Source organism: Protopterus annectens, chromosome 2.part1, assembly GCF_019279795.1.
Source record: "Protopterus annectens isolate FY-2018-M chromosome 2.part1, PAN1.0, whole genome shotgun sequence".
NCBI lineage: Eukaryota > Metazoa > Chordata > Ceratodontiformes > Protopteridae > Protopterus > Protopterus annectens.
In genome coordinates, this window is record NC_056729.1 from 1,226,488,596 (window position 1) to 1,226,506,249 (window position 17,654).

Here is a 17,654-nt window from a genome sequence, read left to right on the forward strand (position 1 = left end):
CAGGACCATTAGTCTGGGGATGGTAGGGGGTGGTCTTCAGGTGCTTCACCCCACAGGACTTTACCAGACAAGCCAGCAGGTCTGACATGAAATTGGCACCTGTGTCAGTGAGTATTTCTTTTGGGAAACCTACCCTGCTGAAAATCTCAAACAAAGCATTTACCACCTTTTCTGCCTCAATAGAGGACAAAACCACTGAATCAGGGTATCTTGTAGCATAATCTACTACCACTAGGATATACTTTTTCCCTGTGGAACATGGGATACTCAGAGACCCCACAATATCCATAGCTATCCTCTGAAATAGCTCCCCAATCACAGGCAAAGGCATCACAGGAGCTTTCACCTTGTCTCCTGCCTTGCCTACCATTTGGCACTGCTCACAGGTCCTGCAGTACCCTGTTACATCTCTAGAAATTCCAGGCCAGTAGAAGTTCTGCAAAGTACATCTGTTTGTATGCTTTATGCCCATATGACCTGTAAAGGAATTATCATGGGCTATGGCTAGAAGCGCCAGTTGGTAGGCTCTAGGCACTACCAACTGCTGTACTCTCTCACCTTCTAGTCCTCCCTCAGGGGTCCACTCTCTATACAGTAACCCTTTGTCCCAGTATACAGATTCTCCCTTCCCTTGAGAGTCAAGCGCCTCACTAGTTACCTGCCTCAGGCCTTGTAATGTAGGGTCTAAGAGCTGAGCCTGTCTCAACTCTCTCTTTGTAACCTTCCCAGCTCCCCATCCACAGGAAGTCTGGCATCCTCTGACAGCGGTGCCTTACTGTCAGCCTGGGTACTACTACTCACCTCTACCTTCACAGTCACTCTGTCAAAGGGAACAGCAGTACTGACAAGCAGCTGTGGCTCACCTTTAGTCCCACTGCTAAAGAGTAGCTCCTCCCTGAAATAACCACCTCACCAGTCCTGGCTGCAAGTATGCGGTCTGTCTGGGTCTCCCCCAGGCTACCAGACCACATGCTTGTCTCAAAGCCTGACTGCATGTAACTACCTTAACACATGGGTACTGCCTTATCCAAATCCTTCCCTAGCACGACATCTGCAGGATGGTAGTTTGGTACCCCTGCTGTCTCAAGGCAACCTACTATTGGCATTTTGTCTTTCCCACTTACTGTCTCTCTCACCTTTTCTTCCCCACCTTGCCTCCATGGACATCTATATGCCACATGGCCCCACTGGTTGCATTCAAAACATTTAACCCTAGGTCCTGGCTGTGTACCTGGGCTAGTGGCTTCCCCTGCTACTGTCAGATTTGGTTGGGGAAGTCTGGGCTGCCCACCATGGGTTCCTTTAGACCCATGAGCAGTACTGGGGGTCCCTTTCCTGTGCAGGGATGCCCTGCTTGCTAGGTATAGGTCTTCCTTCTTCCCCATCTCCTCTGAAGTAGCACATTGTCTATTAGCTAACCAGATCCTCATGTCCTCAGGCAAAGTGATAAGTGCTTTTTTTCCCCTCACCAAAAGGTCTGCCATTCTTCAAAAGTGATGACCTGAGATCTACTCACCCAGCTATGAAAATAAGTGGTCAGTTCAGCACAATATTCACACACACTTTCATGCTCACAAAACTTTTTCCTATAAGTTTCAGGTGTTAGCTTAAAAAATTCTAACAAGCAATTCTTAACAGCAGTATAATCAAAACATTCGCCATCAGTTAATTTAGATAGCACAGTTACAGCTTTACCATGACGTAAGGGGGTCAGGAACCGTACCCAGAGCCTTTGGTCAACATCATACTGTTTACATACCTTCTCAAACATATGAATGAAACTATCAAAATTATCCTCCTCTGTAAACTGTGGAAGAAATGTACTGACCTTTTCTGCTTCTGAGGTCCAGTTACTTCCTTCCCCATTACCTCCATGACTCTGGCAAAGAGTCAGCATCTGCTTTTCATGCTGCCTCTGATGCTCCTTTTTCACAGCTTCCATTTCCAAATACCTGGCCTCCAACTTAAGTCTCTTTAGCTCAAGATGGATTTTTAAGTCTTCTGCACAAAGGTTGAGCTTTCCATTCCCTGACTGTTGTACATCTCCATGGCCAGTCTGATCATCCTCCTGGTTGCTGTTTTTTGATGCAGCTGTGACAAAAGCTGCAATCATGTCTGCCTTAGTCAGGTTTCCATGCACCAGTCCCCTAGCCTGGCACATTTCAGCCAGCTGGCTCCTTGTCAAATTTCCGTACTCCTCTGCTGACATGCTTGCCTGCTCTCCCTGACTATCTAAGCTAACAAAAGAAATAAAACAATTGTGATCTGAACTCAGAGTATTCACTGCATGGCTGATTTAGAGCACAAAAACACCTTCAGTGATCACTGTACACAAGCTACAGGAATTCACTATCCACACCACTACAGGCCAATTGCCAACCAATTCATATGTGGTGTGGATATCCCACCACTGCCAAACAATTAATATGCGACACCCGTGCACTGGACCAGTAATCAAGGAGCCTCAATCCTCACCACTAACACCAATGAGGGGCGTCCACATAGGGGAGGATAACAAATACACACACACAGTAAAGTGCAATTTCTCTTAAGCGCACACAGAGATCACAGTCAGTCTGGGGCTGGTTTCTCCCTTTCTCTCCAGATCCCCAGTAAGACTCCCCACTGGCACAGCTATAGGGTTTAGATCTCAGCCTAGTGGTCAAGCTAAAACCTCCAGCACCCTCTCTGTCCAACCAGTGCTTTGTGTCCCTGCCCAAGTAGCTGACACACACACACTTTCAGATATGAGTTATATACAAACACACGGACACTCCTGGGGAAGGCTGGCACAGATTCTCCAGCTATGCCCCCTTCTCTGCAAGGCTATAAGGTAGAAATCACTGCCACCAATCAGTAATATCAGCTGCTAATAAGGCCCTTACTAAAGGGTGTGCAATAATTACTGTGCAATATTATTATCCAAATAGTAAATCTGACCAGGGCTAAAGCTATTGTAGTGGCTTGGCCAGTATCACTATATACATGCAATGTACTTTAGAGCTTAAATTATCTCTACACAAAACAGCCACAGTTGAAAGTTTAAAAATATTTAATAATAAATAATAGGAACACAAGACAATGCTTCTTACTACGCAGTGCTAGTCAAGAGTTCAGATATCACAGAGAAATGATTAAAAAATTTAAAACAATAAATTAAAGTTCTGACATCAATACAGAAAACAGCTAGTCTAATCTTCCTATTCCCTAGCAATACCTAAGAGCAAACACAGTTCTAAAATAAACGTATGAATAGAGCAAGACAGTGCTGGTGGTGTTGGATGTTCTGAATACATGCAAAATGCTCTTCTCTGTCCTTAAATTAATAACACAGTACTACTGACTCATGTCAGATTACATAATTTTTTTTCTCTGGTTCCCAGGCTAACAGAAACTCATTTTAGCAGCCCTTTTGATCTTGCACCTGGTCAGGAAGCTACAGCGATAAAAGACATTATACATGCAAATTCTAGCAATAAACTCTAGTCTCAAAACAAAATAAAGAATCTACTGGTTCAGACACCACGGCTCCAAGCCCTGAGATCAAAAACGGCCATAAAATGCTTGACTTATCAGCTTTCTTACAGCAGAGTGCATTGTTGTTACATTTTTGCAGTTCAACATCCAATACAGTCTTTTCACATTTAAGAGAACAAGCCTGTGGCTTATATTCATATTTACAAATGACAGAATTATCTACAAAGTTCTATCTAGCTAGGCTGGCAGCCTTCACATATCTTTACACGTGGATATAAAAAGTGCACACAAAAGGTGCTTCAACAAAGTATTAGTTTAAGGGTGTGCACACTTATGCAACCAGCTTATTGTACTTTCTTATTTTTTATATTTTTCCCCTAACAGATTTGTTGTTTTTCAATTGAATTGTACAGGTTATAGGTCACATTAAAGGTGGGAAAAGATTTGAAATGATTTATTGAGGTCTCATTTTTTATATCATAAAAACCTAGCATTTTAACAGGGGTGTGTACACTTTTTATATCCACTGCACTTCTCTTTACTGGGTATTAGACAAATGTATAAATCTTACCTTAACAAATGCTATTGGAGTGAACCCTTATAATTTTCTTTCTCGTAAGATGTATACTACTTTTTCTGTTAATATAGCTGTTCTCTAGAATTGCACTTCTGTTTGCCATTTTGATGGCATCATTTTCAGCTGATCTTGAAGGCAGGGCATTATCTTGATCCAGTATTTATTTGTACTTGCATATAATGAAAATAAAACTAGTACTACTTAACATTTATTCCTTTTGTTTCTTACTGGAAGAACTGGAACAATATTCCCTTATCAATCTATGCCTGATAAAAAGAATGAGAGTGGAAATATGCATATGAGCAAGGGACATGTATATATATTCCAACTTTATTTCATAAAAATGAAAACAGGTGACATGGTAATTTAGTGTCCTTAAATTTCATAACCTAGATTTCAGATGTTGTCTTGAGCAATATTTCCAAATCTGATTATTATCTACTCATTGATACAAACTGTGGCAGTTCTTTTAACAGGTGTACACATATTAAAATAAAGTCAACACAAGCTTTAAACAAAATCATCACCTTCTCCTAGGCCTTGGTGAGAAACACTTATCGTAATGCAAAATACAATTCATTCTTTCATTTATAGTTCTTAAAATACATAAATAAATTCTGTGTTCAAGTTTCCATATGCAATATAATTATGAAAATGTATAATATACTTTAAATAATACAAGTGTAATATACACCATTCATATGAAAATATGACTCCATTTCATTCGGAATCTGAAATTGTTAATATTCTTTGGAAATGCAGCTTTCAGTTCTGTGTTTTCACAAAACACTTCCAATTTCATCCAGGTTGTCTTGTGAAGCACGGAGTTTTCTGTTAAATGTAAGAAGAAACAATTTCTTTATTAATTAAGTGATTTACAAACCATTGCATAGCATCAGGTGAAACCCTAGATGTTGCTGAAGAAAAATATCACTGATATTTGCATTGCCGGATGCATATCTTGAGAGATAATCAGTGTTATTTATATTTCTAATTATTCAATTAAGCATATGTTTCATATTTCTGTAAATAGCTCAATAAACATGCAATCAGAGAAGAATTTCTTGCTGTCATGTAAAAGCTTATGTCTGGTTAAAGAAAGTGTTCTAGCAGTACATGTCGAGGCCGTGCATTTTCCAAGATATGACAATTCGTTTATGAATTTTAGCAATATATATATATATATATATATATATATATATATATATATATATATATATATACACACACACACACACACACACACGTATATATTATATATATATATATATATATATATATATATATATATATATATATATCTGTGTGTGTACACACAATCACACACACACACACATATAGATGTAATTCTTGGTTTGTGTGCATTATATTTATGGAAGGACAATAAATGCACTGAATATCATCACTGTAAAGAATTCTTCTTACTGATAACATTGCTATTTGCTCATTTTTAATAATATTTTTTATTGTTCATAAAATGTTTGCATTTGTGATCCACTGTGGCGACCCCTAACCAGGAAAAGCCAAAAAAAGAAGTTTATCTTGCATTTTAAGTTGCTTTTACACAAAGTGCTCTGGAATGTAAGGATGTGTGTAGACAGCTGGAGGAATGACATTCCACATCACATATGGGTTAATGAACTAAAATGAACTCCACTAACTGAATACTTCACAGTATTGACTATTTCCAAGACACCCCCTGGGGATTCTTATGTAAAGGGATACTTTTCTGAAAATCAGCACAGACATCATTATATGCAATCCGTAGTTTATTCTTCGAGTGCTGGGTCTGTAGATGAGAAGAGAGAGACAGTCTGTTGCCCAGAATCAGTGAAGTCTTCTCTGTAAATCTTGCTTTTGGTCATAGATAGATAGATAGACAGGTTGCAATTATCTTTAGTCAGTGGTGGTGGTAGAATCATAGGTCTGTACTAGGCTAATGGCCCTGGAGCCTTTACAAGCCTAGCCCATAGGACCTATTAGATGTTTTCTTGTGCATCTCTTCCTGTTTAAAATGTTTTATTTAACATTTCACTATGCATGAATGTACTTTTTTGTATATTTATTATTATGTCTCAAAAGCTTGTGTCTTGAGTGCTTTTTGATAGACTACATAAAACTATAACTTTTGGCATCTGTCTTTTGAGGATATTGACTGCTTAGCTATAGCTGCCATAAGTTCATATTGAAGTTGTATTATAGTAATTGTGACCTTGGTTTGCCAGACTGCAACAGATGATGGCAGCATGCTACCATAAAAGCAATAAGAAATAGAACCACTGAAAAGGATATTTTATCTCCTTCTGGAAAACATTGTACATATTTTATATGAAAGCAAAGTAGTCTTAGGAAAGCTACAGTTACCGCTGAGAAGATACCAGCTGAAAGTCTGCAGGCTTAGACTGAAACGGGTGAATTCCTGGAAAGCATACTGGCCAGTATTTATTTATTTATTTTTATTTAACGTTTGTTTACCAGGATACTCTGACTGGACAACTGGTGTCCCTTTTCAGCGGAGTCCTGGGGAGAAAAACTCCACACAGTACATATTTTGTGGTTACAAAGTGAATAAAAGATAATAGCAATAGAGAAACATGCTATACATAGATACAAAAGATAATAATGATAGTGAAACATGTTATACATAGATACAAAAGATAATAATGATCGTGAAACATGCTATACATAGATAAAAAAGATAATAATGATAGTGAAACATGTTATACATAGATACAAAAGATAATAATGATAGTGAAACATGTTATACATAGATACAAAAGATAATGATAGTGAAACATGCTATACATAGATACAAAAGATAATAATGATAGTGAACATGCTATACATAGATACAAAAGATAATAATGATAGTGAAACATGCTATACATAGATACAAAAGATAATAATGATAGTGAAACATGTTATACATAGTAGATACAATATGTACAATATAAACAATGAGCATGGTTAGAACACAGTGTTGCAAGGCTTTTACCAAGTAGTAATATGTACAATATGTGAGTATTGGAAAATAACTATAATAATGAACACCAGAGGCATAAGGGAACAAAGTCTTACATTGGGGTGAGGTTCCAGGGGGGGTGCATATCAGTTACAAAAACAGTTAGTGTAAAGGTATGATTTAAGGAAGTTTTTGAAAGTGGAAGTACAATTTTGTAATCCGAGGTCAGGCGGCAGAGTGTTCCATGTTTTAGCGACTTCATTAGGGAAAAGAAATTCACCAGAACTGTTTTTACATGGGATTGTATTGATCAGAGCTTTATTACTGGATTGTGTCTATTTGAGTTGTAGAAGTTTAGAAGACCAGTCAGGGCAGGGTTTTTCTCAGGATAGTACAGTATTTGGTGGGCTAGGTAGAGGTGGTGGTATATTAAGAAATTTGAGCCAGTGTAATGAATATAGGGATTGGCAGTGCAATTTGACATTGGTTGCGAACCTGGGGCTTTTGTTGTAGCAAGTGGAAAGTTTGTTCAGGTCGGTTTTATTTAGGTTTGTTAGAACTTGGGATGCATAAAGTAATGCGTATAGGAGATGGGTTCTGGCTACATCAGTTCTAGACTTGGAGGTAAGGTACCTTTTATAGCGATAGAGGGTCCCTAGGTTTTTATGGACTTTGTAGATAGTTATAGAGATATGTTTGCTGTATCTTAGTTGTGGGTCAATTGTAAGTCCTAGTAGTTTGGCCTCTGATACTGGGCTGATGAGGGTCTTGTTGGCTGAGAGTATGGAGAAGGTGGGGTTGTTGGTCTTTGTTTGGTGGAACAGCATAAGTTGTGTTTTCTTGGGGTTTAATATCAATTGTGTCTTACTTAGCCAGTTTTCTATTTCTGTAAAGGATTCTTGGGCTTTTTGCTGGAGAAGTTGTATGCTAGGAGTGGAGCAGATCAGGGTTGTGTCATCTGCATACTGAACTATGTCAGCTTTAGTGGTTGCTAAGTGGAGTTGGTTTGTAAATATGTTAAAAAGAAGGGGGCCTAGAAGAGAGCCTTGTGGGATGCCTAGTGTGACATAGGGAGTTGAGCCATTTGACAGACTGTTGGCAGTTGTATAGGTAACTTCTGAACCAGAGTAAGGTGGGGTTATTGATGTTGAGGTCAGAGAGACAGGTTAGGAGTTTGTTGTGAGAAATTGTAAAGAATGTTTTGGATAAGTCTAAAAAGGTAGCGGAGACTAGGTTGCCTTGGTCAATGTGTTGATGAAGTTGATTAGAGCAGTGGTGGTACTGTGGGATGGGCGAAGTCCATGTTGAGATTTGGAAAGTAGATTATTGGAGAGAAGGTAAGTAAGGAGTTGATGATGGACGCACTTTTCTAAGATCTTTGATAGGGGTGAGAGGATCGCAATTGGTCGGTAGTTAGAGAAGTCAGTAGGAGGGGGGCACCCTTGTGAAGGGGAATTATGAATGAGGTCTTCCACAAGGAAGGAACAGTATTTTCAGTAATGGATCTATTTATTAGTAGTGAAATGGTGTAAGCTATAACTTTGCATGCGAGTGGAAGGTGTTCGGCGGGAAGATTGTCTGTGGTGAGGGTGGTTGGTTTGAGTTTAGTTAAGTATTTTTGGATAATAGATGTTAGAACTGCCCTGAGAGAGAAGGGGGTAGTGTTGTTTTGGGCCTTGGGGCTTGTGGTAGGTTGGTAGTGCTTGTATTGTTTTTGAGTTTAAGAATGGAGGAGGTAAAGTATTTGTTGAAGTCAGTGGCTATGGCTAAGTTTGTGCCTTCTATATTTGGTATATTTTGGGGGGTGGCGGTTTTACCAGGCTGGAGGATGTTGTTCACTGCAGAAAAAATTTTGAGGATTGGAGTTGTGTTTGCTTTGTAGGGAAAAGTAGTGATTTTTCTTGTCAATCTCAATTTGTTTTTTGCCTTATTTCAAAGTTCAAAAAAAGGTTTGCCTGGTTATGGGTGTCTTGTTTTGTTGCCAGATTTTCCAGGCTTTATCCTTGTCTTTGAGTAAGGCTATTATAGACTTTTGTAGCTAGGAGGCGGGTTACTACATATCCTTATAGGTTCGTAGATTCATAGGTTGGTACTAGGCTATCAGTCCTATGGCCTATACAAGCCTAGCCATAACAATTCCCTGGCTACTTCTTCCCACACTATTTACTTCCCTGGACCACTGTCTAGCAGGGCAACTGACGTGATTCCCGGGGTGAATTTCCTTTCTTCCATCCAACCATCAAGGTTCCTTTTGAAGAGGGCCAAAGAGGCACTCTGTTTGACATGTATGGGCAGTCTATTCCAGAGTCTGGAGAGTCTCTGGGTTAGGAACCTATCCCTCCAGCATGTTTTGTTTATTGTGATGACAAGGTTTAGATCCCTGGAGCGTGTGGCTCTGAGGGATTGGGATTTCTTTAAGTGTAGCATGTCCAACAGCTCTGGGTTTGACATGGCCTTGTATGTTAAGCATAGATCGCCTCGGAGTAGACGATATGTGACAGAGTATAGCTGGAGTTTTTTAAGGCAGTCAGCATAGGGCATCTGCTTTAGGCCTGTGATTCTTTTAGTGAGGTATTTCTGTGGCCTTTCCAGTTGTTGCAGATGTCTTGAGAGGTACACACCAAATGGGGTGCTGTGTTCTATAATGGGTCTAATGAGGGATGAGTACAGTGGGACAATGACCTTGTTTTTCTGGATGAATAGTGATGAGGTGTGCCACATAGAAGGATTTCCTGACTGTTGTGGTGATGTGGTTATTGAAGGTGAGACCACTGTCCACCTGTGTCCCTAAGTCTCTTATCATACTTTCGGTGTTTAGTGTACTGCCACCTATGTGGTAATTCATGGGTACATGTTTTTTCCCAAAGGGGATAATTATACATTTCATGGCATTGAGCTTGAGCCCATGGCTCTGGCACCAAGCATCTGTTTCTGTAAGGCCCTTTTGTAGAGTATCCACATCACTTGGGGATTCAATAATGGCTCCCTGTTTGCAGTCATCTGCGAACTTTGTTAGCCAGAGTCCCTTATTGTTGGCCTGTACTTCAGAGAAGTAGATGCCAAACAAGAGAGGTCCCAGGACTGAACCCACTTGCCTGGAACTGGATTTGGAGTCAGCTACTTTTACAGTTTGGGTTTTGTCAGTAAGCCATTTGGCAACCCATCGAGTGACATAGGGATAAATGCCCAGCTTAGTAAGTTTATCTATGATTCCAGAGTGGGGGATGGTGTCAAAGGCCTTGGTGAGGTCCAGATAGGCTGTGTGGACTGCCTTACCTTCATTCACAGCTTTGGAGACTGATTCGAAGAAGTCAGTCAGGTTCAGGAGAAAAGATCGGCCCTTTACGAACCCAAACTGGGTGGAGTCCTGTGTTTGAAGGTTGCCAGTGTCTTTGTTTATAAGTTCCATGATAATACATTCCATGGCCTTGCAGATCAGGCTCATCAGACTGATGGGGCAGTAGTTCCCGGGATCCAAGGTAGATCCCCCCTTGTGGAGTGGGATAACTGTAGCTGTGTGCCACTTAATGGACACAAAGCCTGAGGTGAGGGTATGATTAAACATGACACTTAGGTGAAGTGCCAGTTCATTTTGTAGTTCATGTAGTACATAGCCCTGGATGTCATCTGGTCCCATGGATGCTGTATTATTAGCTTTGGAGGGTGCATTTTTTTACCTGTGTGGCCTAAATAATTTAGTTGGGGCTAGGTGGTCAAGGATGTTTAAAAATGTGGAGTTAAAGTATTCAACTGCCTTGTCAAGTGGGAGGCTTTAACGGGAGACCAGTTACAGGAATTTATGGCTTATAAGAAGTGATCTGTGAGGAAGTTTTTGCGGGAGCAGGTTTGTAGTATGGAGAGGTAGTAATTAGATTTTAGTTTGTGTCTAAGGATATATGTGGGGTTGTGGTCACTGAGAGAGTCAGGCATTGTACCTCACTGATGGGCAGTATTGGGTTGGTTTGTGAGGATCCAGTCTAATATGGATTCTTTTTTAGTAGACTTATTGATGCGGGTGGGTGTATGAATGACTTGGGTGAAGTTGTAAAGGTTAATATGACTGGTGGGTGTTGGAGCAAGGATAGAGTTCCAGTCAATGTTGACATCTCCTAGGACTATAGTTTCATGGGGAAGGGAGTAGGAAGCCCCATGTAGTATGGATTCTGGGGTGGTAAAATTATCGCCTGGTGGTATATAAAGCCCAAGTAAGTTTAGATGCTTGTGCTGGTTTATGTGGAGTTTTGCAAATATGGTTTCTGCATTTTTGAAGTCTGAGGATTCATTTTGTAGGAGTTGGATTTTTAAACTAGTTTTATAGAGTAGGGCAATGCCACCACCTATCTTGTTAATTCTGTCAGCCATTGGAATTTTGTATCCAGGCGGGGTTATGTAGTTATCCCTGATATGTGTTTTAAGCCACGTCTCAGTAATGAGCATTAGAGCAGGGTAATAAATGTAAATAGTAAAGTGGAGTTCTTCTATTTTGTTCATAATACTGTGAATACTTAAGATGAGTATTAGTAAGTTTAAGTGGGGGGGTGGGAATTGCAGGTGTTAGTTGGAGTTGTTAGTGAGCCAGGATTGGGGTGGATATCACCTCCTAGTAGTAAACGGGCTGCTATGGTGATGATTGTTTTGAGGTATAGCATTGTTAGGGTGTGGAATTTGAGACTTGGTTGTTTTCTGCATGTGGTGTTAAGGTAAATAGGTGAGCTTAATGGGGGATTGAGTATAAATGGATGGGGATGTGAGTATGTGACTAGGGGGACAGGGGGGATAGGTGGTGGTAAGAGGTAGAGTGGGTGATCTGAGGTTGTAGTGGTGAGTGTGAGGTGATAAGAGGTACTGATGGGGGCTATGGAGAGACTTATAAGTAGAGTGAATAGTAATAAGAGAGTATAGTGTTGTTGGGACTGAGACATGATTGGAGTTGTCTGGTTTTTAAAGTGTGTTTGAGTTATATAGAAAGTTGTTGGTTGAGTGAGTAGGGAGGTAGAGTAGGATGGAAGATAGAATAAGGTTAGTGCGAGGTGCTAGAGGTAAGAATGAGTAGGAGAAGGGTAGGTAGTTGGGAAAGTATGCTGTGGTAGGACACAGAGTGTGTAATAGGGTGTGGAGTTTGGCAGTGAATTTGATTGGGTGTTGGGTGTGCTACAAGGGTCAGGTGATTAGGAGTATGGATAAATGTACGAGTAGTGGGGGCGGGTGTGGAATGGGGGCAGGATAGGGGAGCGGAGTGAGCCTGAGTGTAACGGGGCTGAACCCACCAGGACCATGTGGCACCAAAAAAACAATCAAACCTGTGGATAGAGTCGGTCCGGTGAGTAGGCTGTCTGTAACCAGCTCAAGTTTAGGGAATTAGGCTGATGTTTTACAGTTACTGTGAGTCATGCAAGATTGTGAAGAATTGATAAGAATGCAAAGATGAAGATTATTTGAGTGTGGCTGGTGCTGGTCATAACTAAAGGCAACAGCATTTATTTGCTATATGCTGTTAAGGCTGAGCACTTTTTTCATCAGCGTTCCAAATGTTGACTGCAAAACACTAACAATGTCTCTATCAACACTCAAGTATGTATGCGCTGAGCAACAACATAATTTCATGCAAAATGTAAATTAGAAAATTAACTAAACCATCATTTTTGCATGAGGGCAGGACCCACTGTGCCGCCCCACCCTCTGCTAATTATATATATACTAACCCTAATACAGCACAAAATCAGGAAAAAGACATATTTCCCAACTTCAAGAACTGTGCGATTTGCACACCTGTCAACCAGCTGCTTTATCAAATTCATATCCTCAAATCACCAGACTATCGGATAAATTCAAATGCTTACGTAGTCTGTATATTACACACCATTCACCAAATGACAGAATTCACTCAGTCATTCAATGTCTTAAAACCTTACTTCTTAAGTATAACTGATATACTTCAAGGACAGATTAATAATATTTGACACCCAAACAAAAGGTTAAAAGGACATTTTCATGCAATTTGCAATTATTGCAGGTTTATTTCTAATGCTTCATCTTTCTTTAGTGCAAATACTCAAAAGACGTTTGGGGCCCCTGATTATTTTAATTGTAGATAAACGTGTCTGGTTTATGTAATTTCATGTTTAACTTGCAAAGTACTTTAATTTGGGTGCAATAAAAAAAGTTTAAGTGAATTTATGAGCTAACCATGATATCAGTATAATAAAGAAAAAAAAAAAAAAAACAAATATACATATTATTTTTCATTATTTTAATTTATTTTCTTTTAGCTTTCGGTTGTTTTGATCCAGATTTGAAATCAATGGATATTGAAAATAAAGTTAATTCTAGGTAGTTTTACTGACAAGTGCTATTGAGTATGTAAATTTTTCCTAGCATTCATAGTCGCTTGCGCATTCCTGATGCTTATGAATGAGTGTAGCAGAGACCCACTTCACAGAGGCCATGTATGCTAATGCACAGTGCCTGAAAAAAATGAGATTCAAATGAGAAATGTAAAGCACTGTATGCTAATGAGGTCTTGCAATTTATAGTCCGACATCCCTGCAGTATGCACATCCATTCTTAAATGCGATGCTTTGCCTTTGATATTGGAGTTGCAATCTGCAAACTTATTTATCCAAGTACGCTCAAGCACTTCCCTGACTTAGAAATTATTTCCCTCAGCAACCCCTTTATTAGTTTGCGATAAGTATGCACAAGCACTAAAATGACACAAGAAATTATGTTGCCCAGCAGTCACTTAAGCAATCTGATCATGTATGCACAATCACTTCTCTGATATGCAAATAAATCATTTCCCTTAGCAACCTAGAGACTGCTTCAGTGACTTTTCCTAGTATGCACAAGAACTAAACTTAAATGTTCTCTTAAGTGACTCCTTCAGTAACATGCCCCAGTATGCACAACTTTCCAAAATGGAACATTTCACCAAGAAACCTTCAGTAACATGCCCCAGTATGCACAAGCACCAAAATGGAACATGTCCCAAGTGACCTTTTCAGTGATGTGTCTCATTATGCATAAGCACTAAAATGAAACATTTCTCCAAACGATCCCATTAGTAAAATGTCCAGGTATGCCAAACACTGAAATGAAACATTTATCCAAGTGACTCCATCACTAAGATGTGCCAGTGTACACAAGCACCAAAATGAAACATTTCACCACATGAACTCTTCAATAAAATGTCCAAGTACACAAGCACTAAAATTAAACATTTCCCTAAGTGACCCCTTCTGTAAAATGTTCAGGTATGCATAAGCAATGAAATGAAACATTCTCCCAAATGACTTCTTCAATGATATGTCCAGGCATGCACAAGCACTAAAATAAAACATTCGCCCAAGTGACCCCTTCAGTAATATGTCCAGACATGCAGAAGCAATAAAATGAAACATTTCCCCAAGCAACTCCTTCTGTAAAATGTCTAAGTGTGCACAAGCACTGAAGTCAAACATTTCCCCAAGCAACCCCTTCAGTAATATGCCCAGGTATGCACAAGCACTGAAATGAAACCTTTCCCCAAGCGATCCCTTCAGTAAAATGTCCATGTATGCACAAGTACTGAAATGCAACATTTCCCCAAGAAACCTTCAGTAACATGCCCCAGTATGCACAAGCACCAAAATGGAACATGTCCCAAATGACCTCTTCAGTGATGTGTCTCATTATGCATAAGCACTAAAATGAAACATTTCTCCAAACGATCCCATTAGTAAAATGTCCAGGTATGCCAAACACTGAAATGAAACATTCACTCAAACAAACCCTTCAGTAATATGTAGGGGTATGCACAGGCACTGAAATGAAACATTTCCCCAAGAGACCCCTTCATTAAATGTCCATGTATGCACAAGCACTGAAATGAAACATTTCCTCAAGAGACCTCTTCATTAAATGTCCATGTATGCACAAGCACTGAAATGAAATATTTCCTCAAGTGATGCCTTTGGTAAAATTTCCAGGTATGCACAAGCACTGAAATGAAACATTTATCCAAGTGACTCCATCACTAAGATGCGCCAGTATACACAAGCACCAAAATGAAACATTCACCCAAATGACCCCTTCAATAACATGCCCAGTATGCATAAGCACCAAAATGAAACATTCCCCCAAACAGCCACTTCAGTAAAATGTGCAGGTATGTACTAGCACTAAAATGAAACATTTCCCCAAGTAGCCTCTTCAGTAAAATGTGCAGGTATTCACAAACACCAAAATGAAATATCCCAAACAACCTCTTCAGTGACATGTCCCAGTATGCATGAGCACTAAAATGAAACATTTCTCCAAATGACCCCTTTAGTAATATGTCCAGGTATGCCAAGTACTTAAATGAAACATTCACCCAAGCAATCCCTTCATTAACATGCCCCAGTATACACAATTATCAAAACGAAACATTCACCCAAGTGACCCCTTCAGTATCATGCCCCAGTATGCACAAGCACTAAAATGAAACATTCACCCAAGCAACCCCTTCAGTAATATGTCCAGGTATGCACAAGCACTAAAGGAAACATATCCCCATGTGACCCCTTCAGTAAATTATCCACATATGCACAAGCACTGAAGTGAAACATTTCCCAAAGTGACCCCATCAACAATATGTCCAGTATGCACAAGCACTGAAATGAAACACTTTCCCAAGTGAACCCTTCAGTAAAATGTTCATGTATGCACAAGTACTGAAAAGAAACATTCACCCAAGTGACCCCTTTAGTAAAACATCCACTTATGCACACACACTGAAATGAAACATTTCCTCAAGTGACTCATGCAATAAAATGTCCAGGTATGCAAAAGCTTTGAAATTAAACATTCATTCAAGTGACTCCTTCAGTAATATGTCCAGGTATGCACAAGCACTGAAAAGAAACATTTCTCCAAGTGACCCCTTCAGTAATATGCCCAGGTATGCACAAGCATCAAAATGAAGCACTTACCTAAGTGACCCCTCCAGTAAAAATGTCCAGGAATGCAGAAGCACCAGCTCAGCTCCCCTCACATCTTTGTATTCTGACTGAAACCTGCTACTTTCTGGCATAACTTCAGGGCTATTTACACACTTTGTACACAAATGAGTTCATTATAGATTCATGTCTATGAATCGAACTCGTGGATACATGTAAAGCCCCTTAACAGCATAGTAGCTGTCCCCATATTGCTTATGTATTAATCATGTTACTCAATTCTGATAGGGGGTTGTGTTAGAAAAAAGTACTCAGCATTTCCATAAATATCCTGACAGTCCAAGATTTGCATAATCTTGTAGCGCCATTCTTCACATATCACTGCTACAGAAATGTGAAGCCCTGGGCTATGATTACCGTCCTAAAGCTGTACTTAAGAAGGGAAGTTTAGAACATTGAATGATTGGATGAATTATATAATTTAACCAAAAAACAAAATCACAACCACTAACCAGGTACCTGAGCTTAAAGCGATAAAAAATATTAGTTCACAGTTTTATAATCCAGACCAGAAAAAGTTATACAAGTTCAATATATATGCCACTTGTGATAGTGTACATATAGTATATTTGGCCTATTGCTCAGAATGTAATAAATTCTATGTGGGGAAGACTGATAGAACTCTGAAGGAAAGGATGCGTGAGCATATGTATCACATTAATAAAGGGAGTAAGATCAATGCTCTAGCTAAACATGTCAGTAGTACTAGTCCCACACATACTTTTAAGTTCATGGTGATAGGCCAAATATATGAGAATAGAAGAGGAGGTGACACACGTAATGCCACAGAAGAGTTAGAAGCTAGATGGATAGTTAGGCTCAGGGGAGATCCAGGAAGTGGATTAAATTAATATGTCCCCCTGAGACCGAAACTAAAATCTAGACCTTGAACTAGATGAGTATGCTACATTAGATTTTTTGCATAGCTTGTTTTATCTGTGATTTTATGTATATTATGTTTATACAAATTAGTTATTTAGTTGTATTTTATTTTCAAATGCTGATGAGTGTTTTTATATGACTTATGCACTTTATTGTTCAGTATCAGGTGGTTTATATCATGCGATTACTCACAGGAAGGTATTTAAGTGAATAGGAACTTAGTATTTTTTAGACACCTGAAGAAGCAGATTGTGAAAGCGCTTGTGTACTATTATTGTTTGATTTCATTAAACAAGGATTTTATACTGGAACCCGGAGCACCACCTGAGCTTATTTTTTATTCTTTATCTGTTGAATTATATCATTTGATTGATATAATGTACTCTGCTGTTCTACAGAGGTCATTTAAGTGTTGAATTTTGTTTTATCACCAGTTTGTTAAAGTCTCATATTTTTGGGATAAAAGTGCTTAGTGACGATTTGATTTTTTTAATTTATTTTTTGTTAATCATGAATAAAGTGGTTACTTCTAACCACCAAATTGTGTTTTATCTATCTATATTTATGTATTTGTAATATTCATATGACTACATTTCACTACATCACTGACTCATAAAATAGAGATATACTACATATACCATAAATACTCAAAACTCAATTAATTAACTCAACAAAAAAAGAAGAAAGAAATAAGCTCCCCTGCACCCCCATACCCCTTGTACTTATATACATACACATATATATCTATATGGATCCCTATCAACTGATCGAGTTTTCA

The 17,654-nt window shown here is 39.2% G+C and overlaps 1 protein-coding gene across 1 annotated transcript in view; it reads right to left on the reverse strand.

The window, feature by feature from the left end:
- Nucleotides 1-4,351: 4,351 nt before the first annotated feature.
- Nucleotides 4,352-17,654, reverse strand: part of MFSD2B (major facilitator superfamily domain containing 2B) — a 799,283-nt gene continuing 785,980 nt past the window's right edge. Inside the window, exon 14 of the mRNA XM_044062754.1 lies at nt 4,352-4,885. Coding sequence (XP_043918689.1) covers nt 4,834-4,885 — 52 coding nt within the window. The 3' untranslated portion in view covers nt 4,352-4,833. The remainder of the gene's footprint in view (nt 4,886-17,654) is intronic.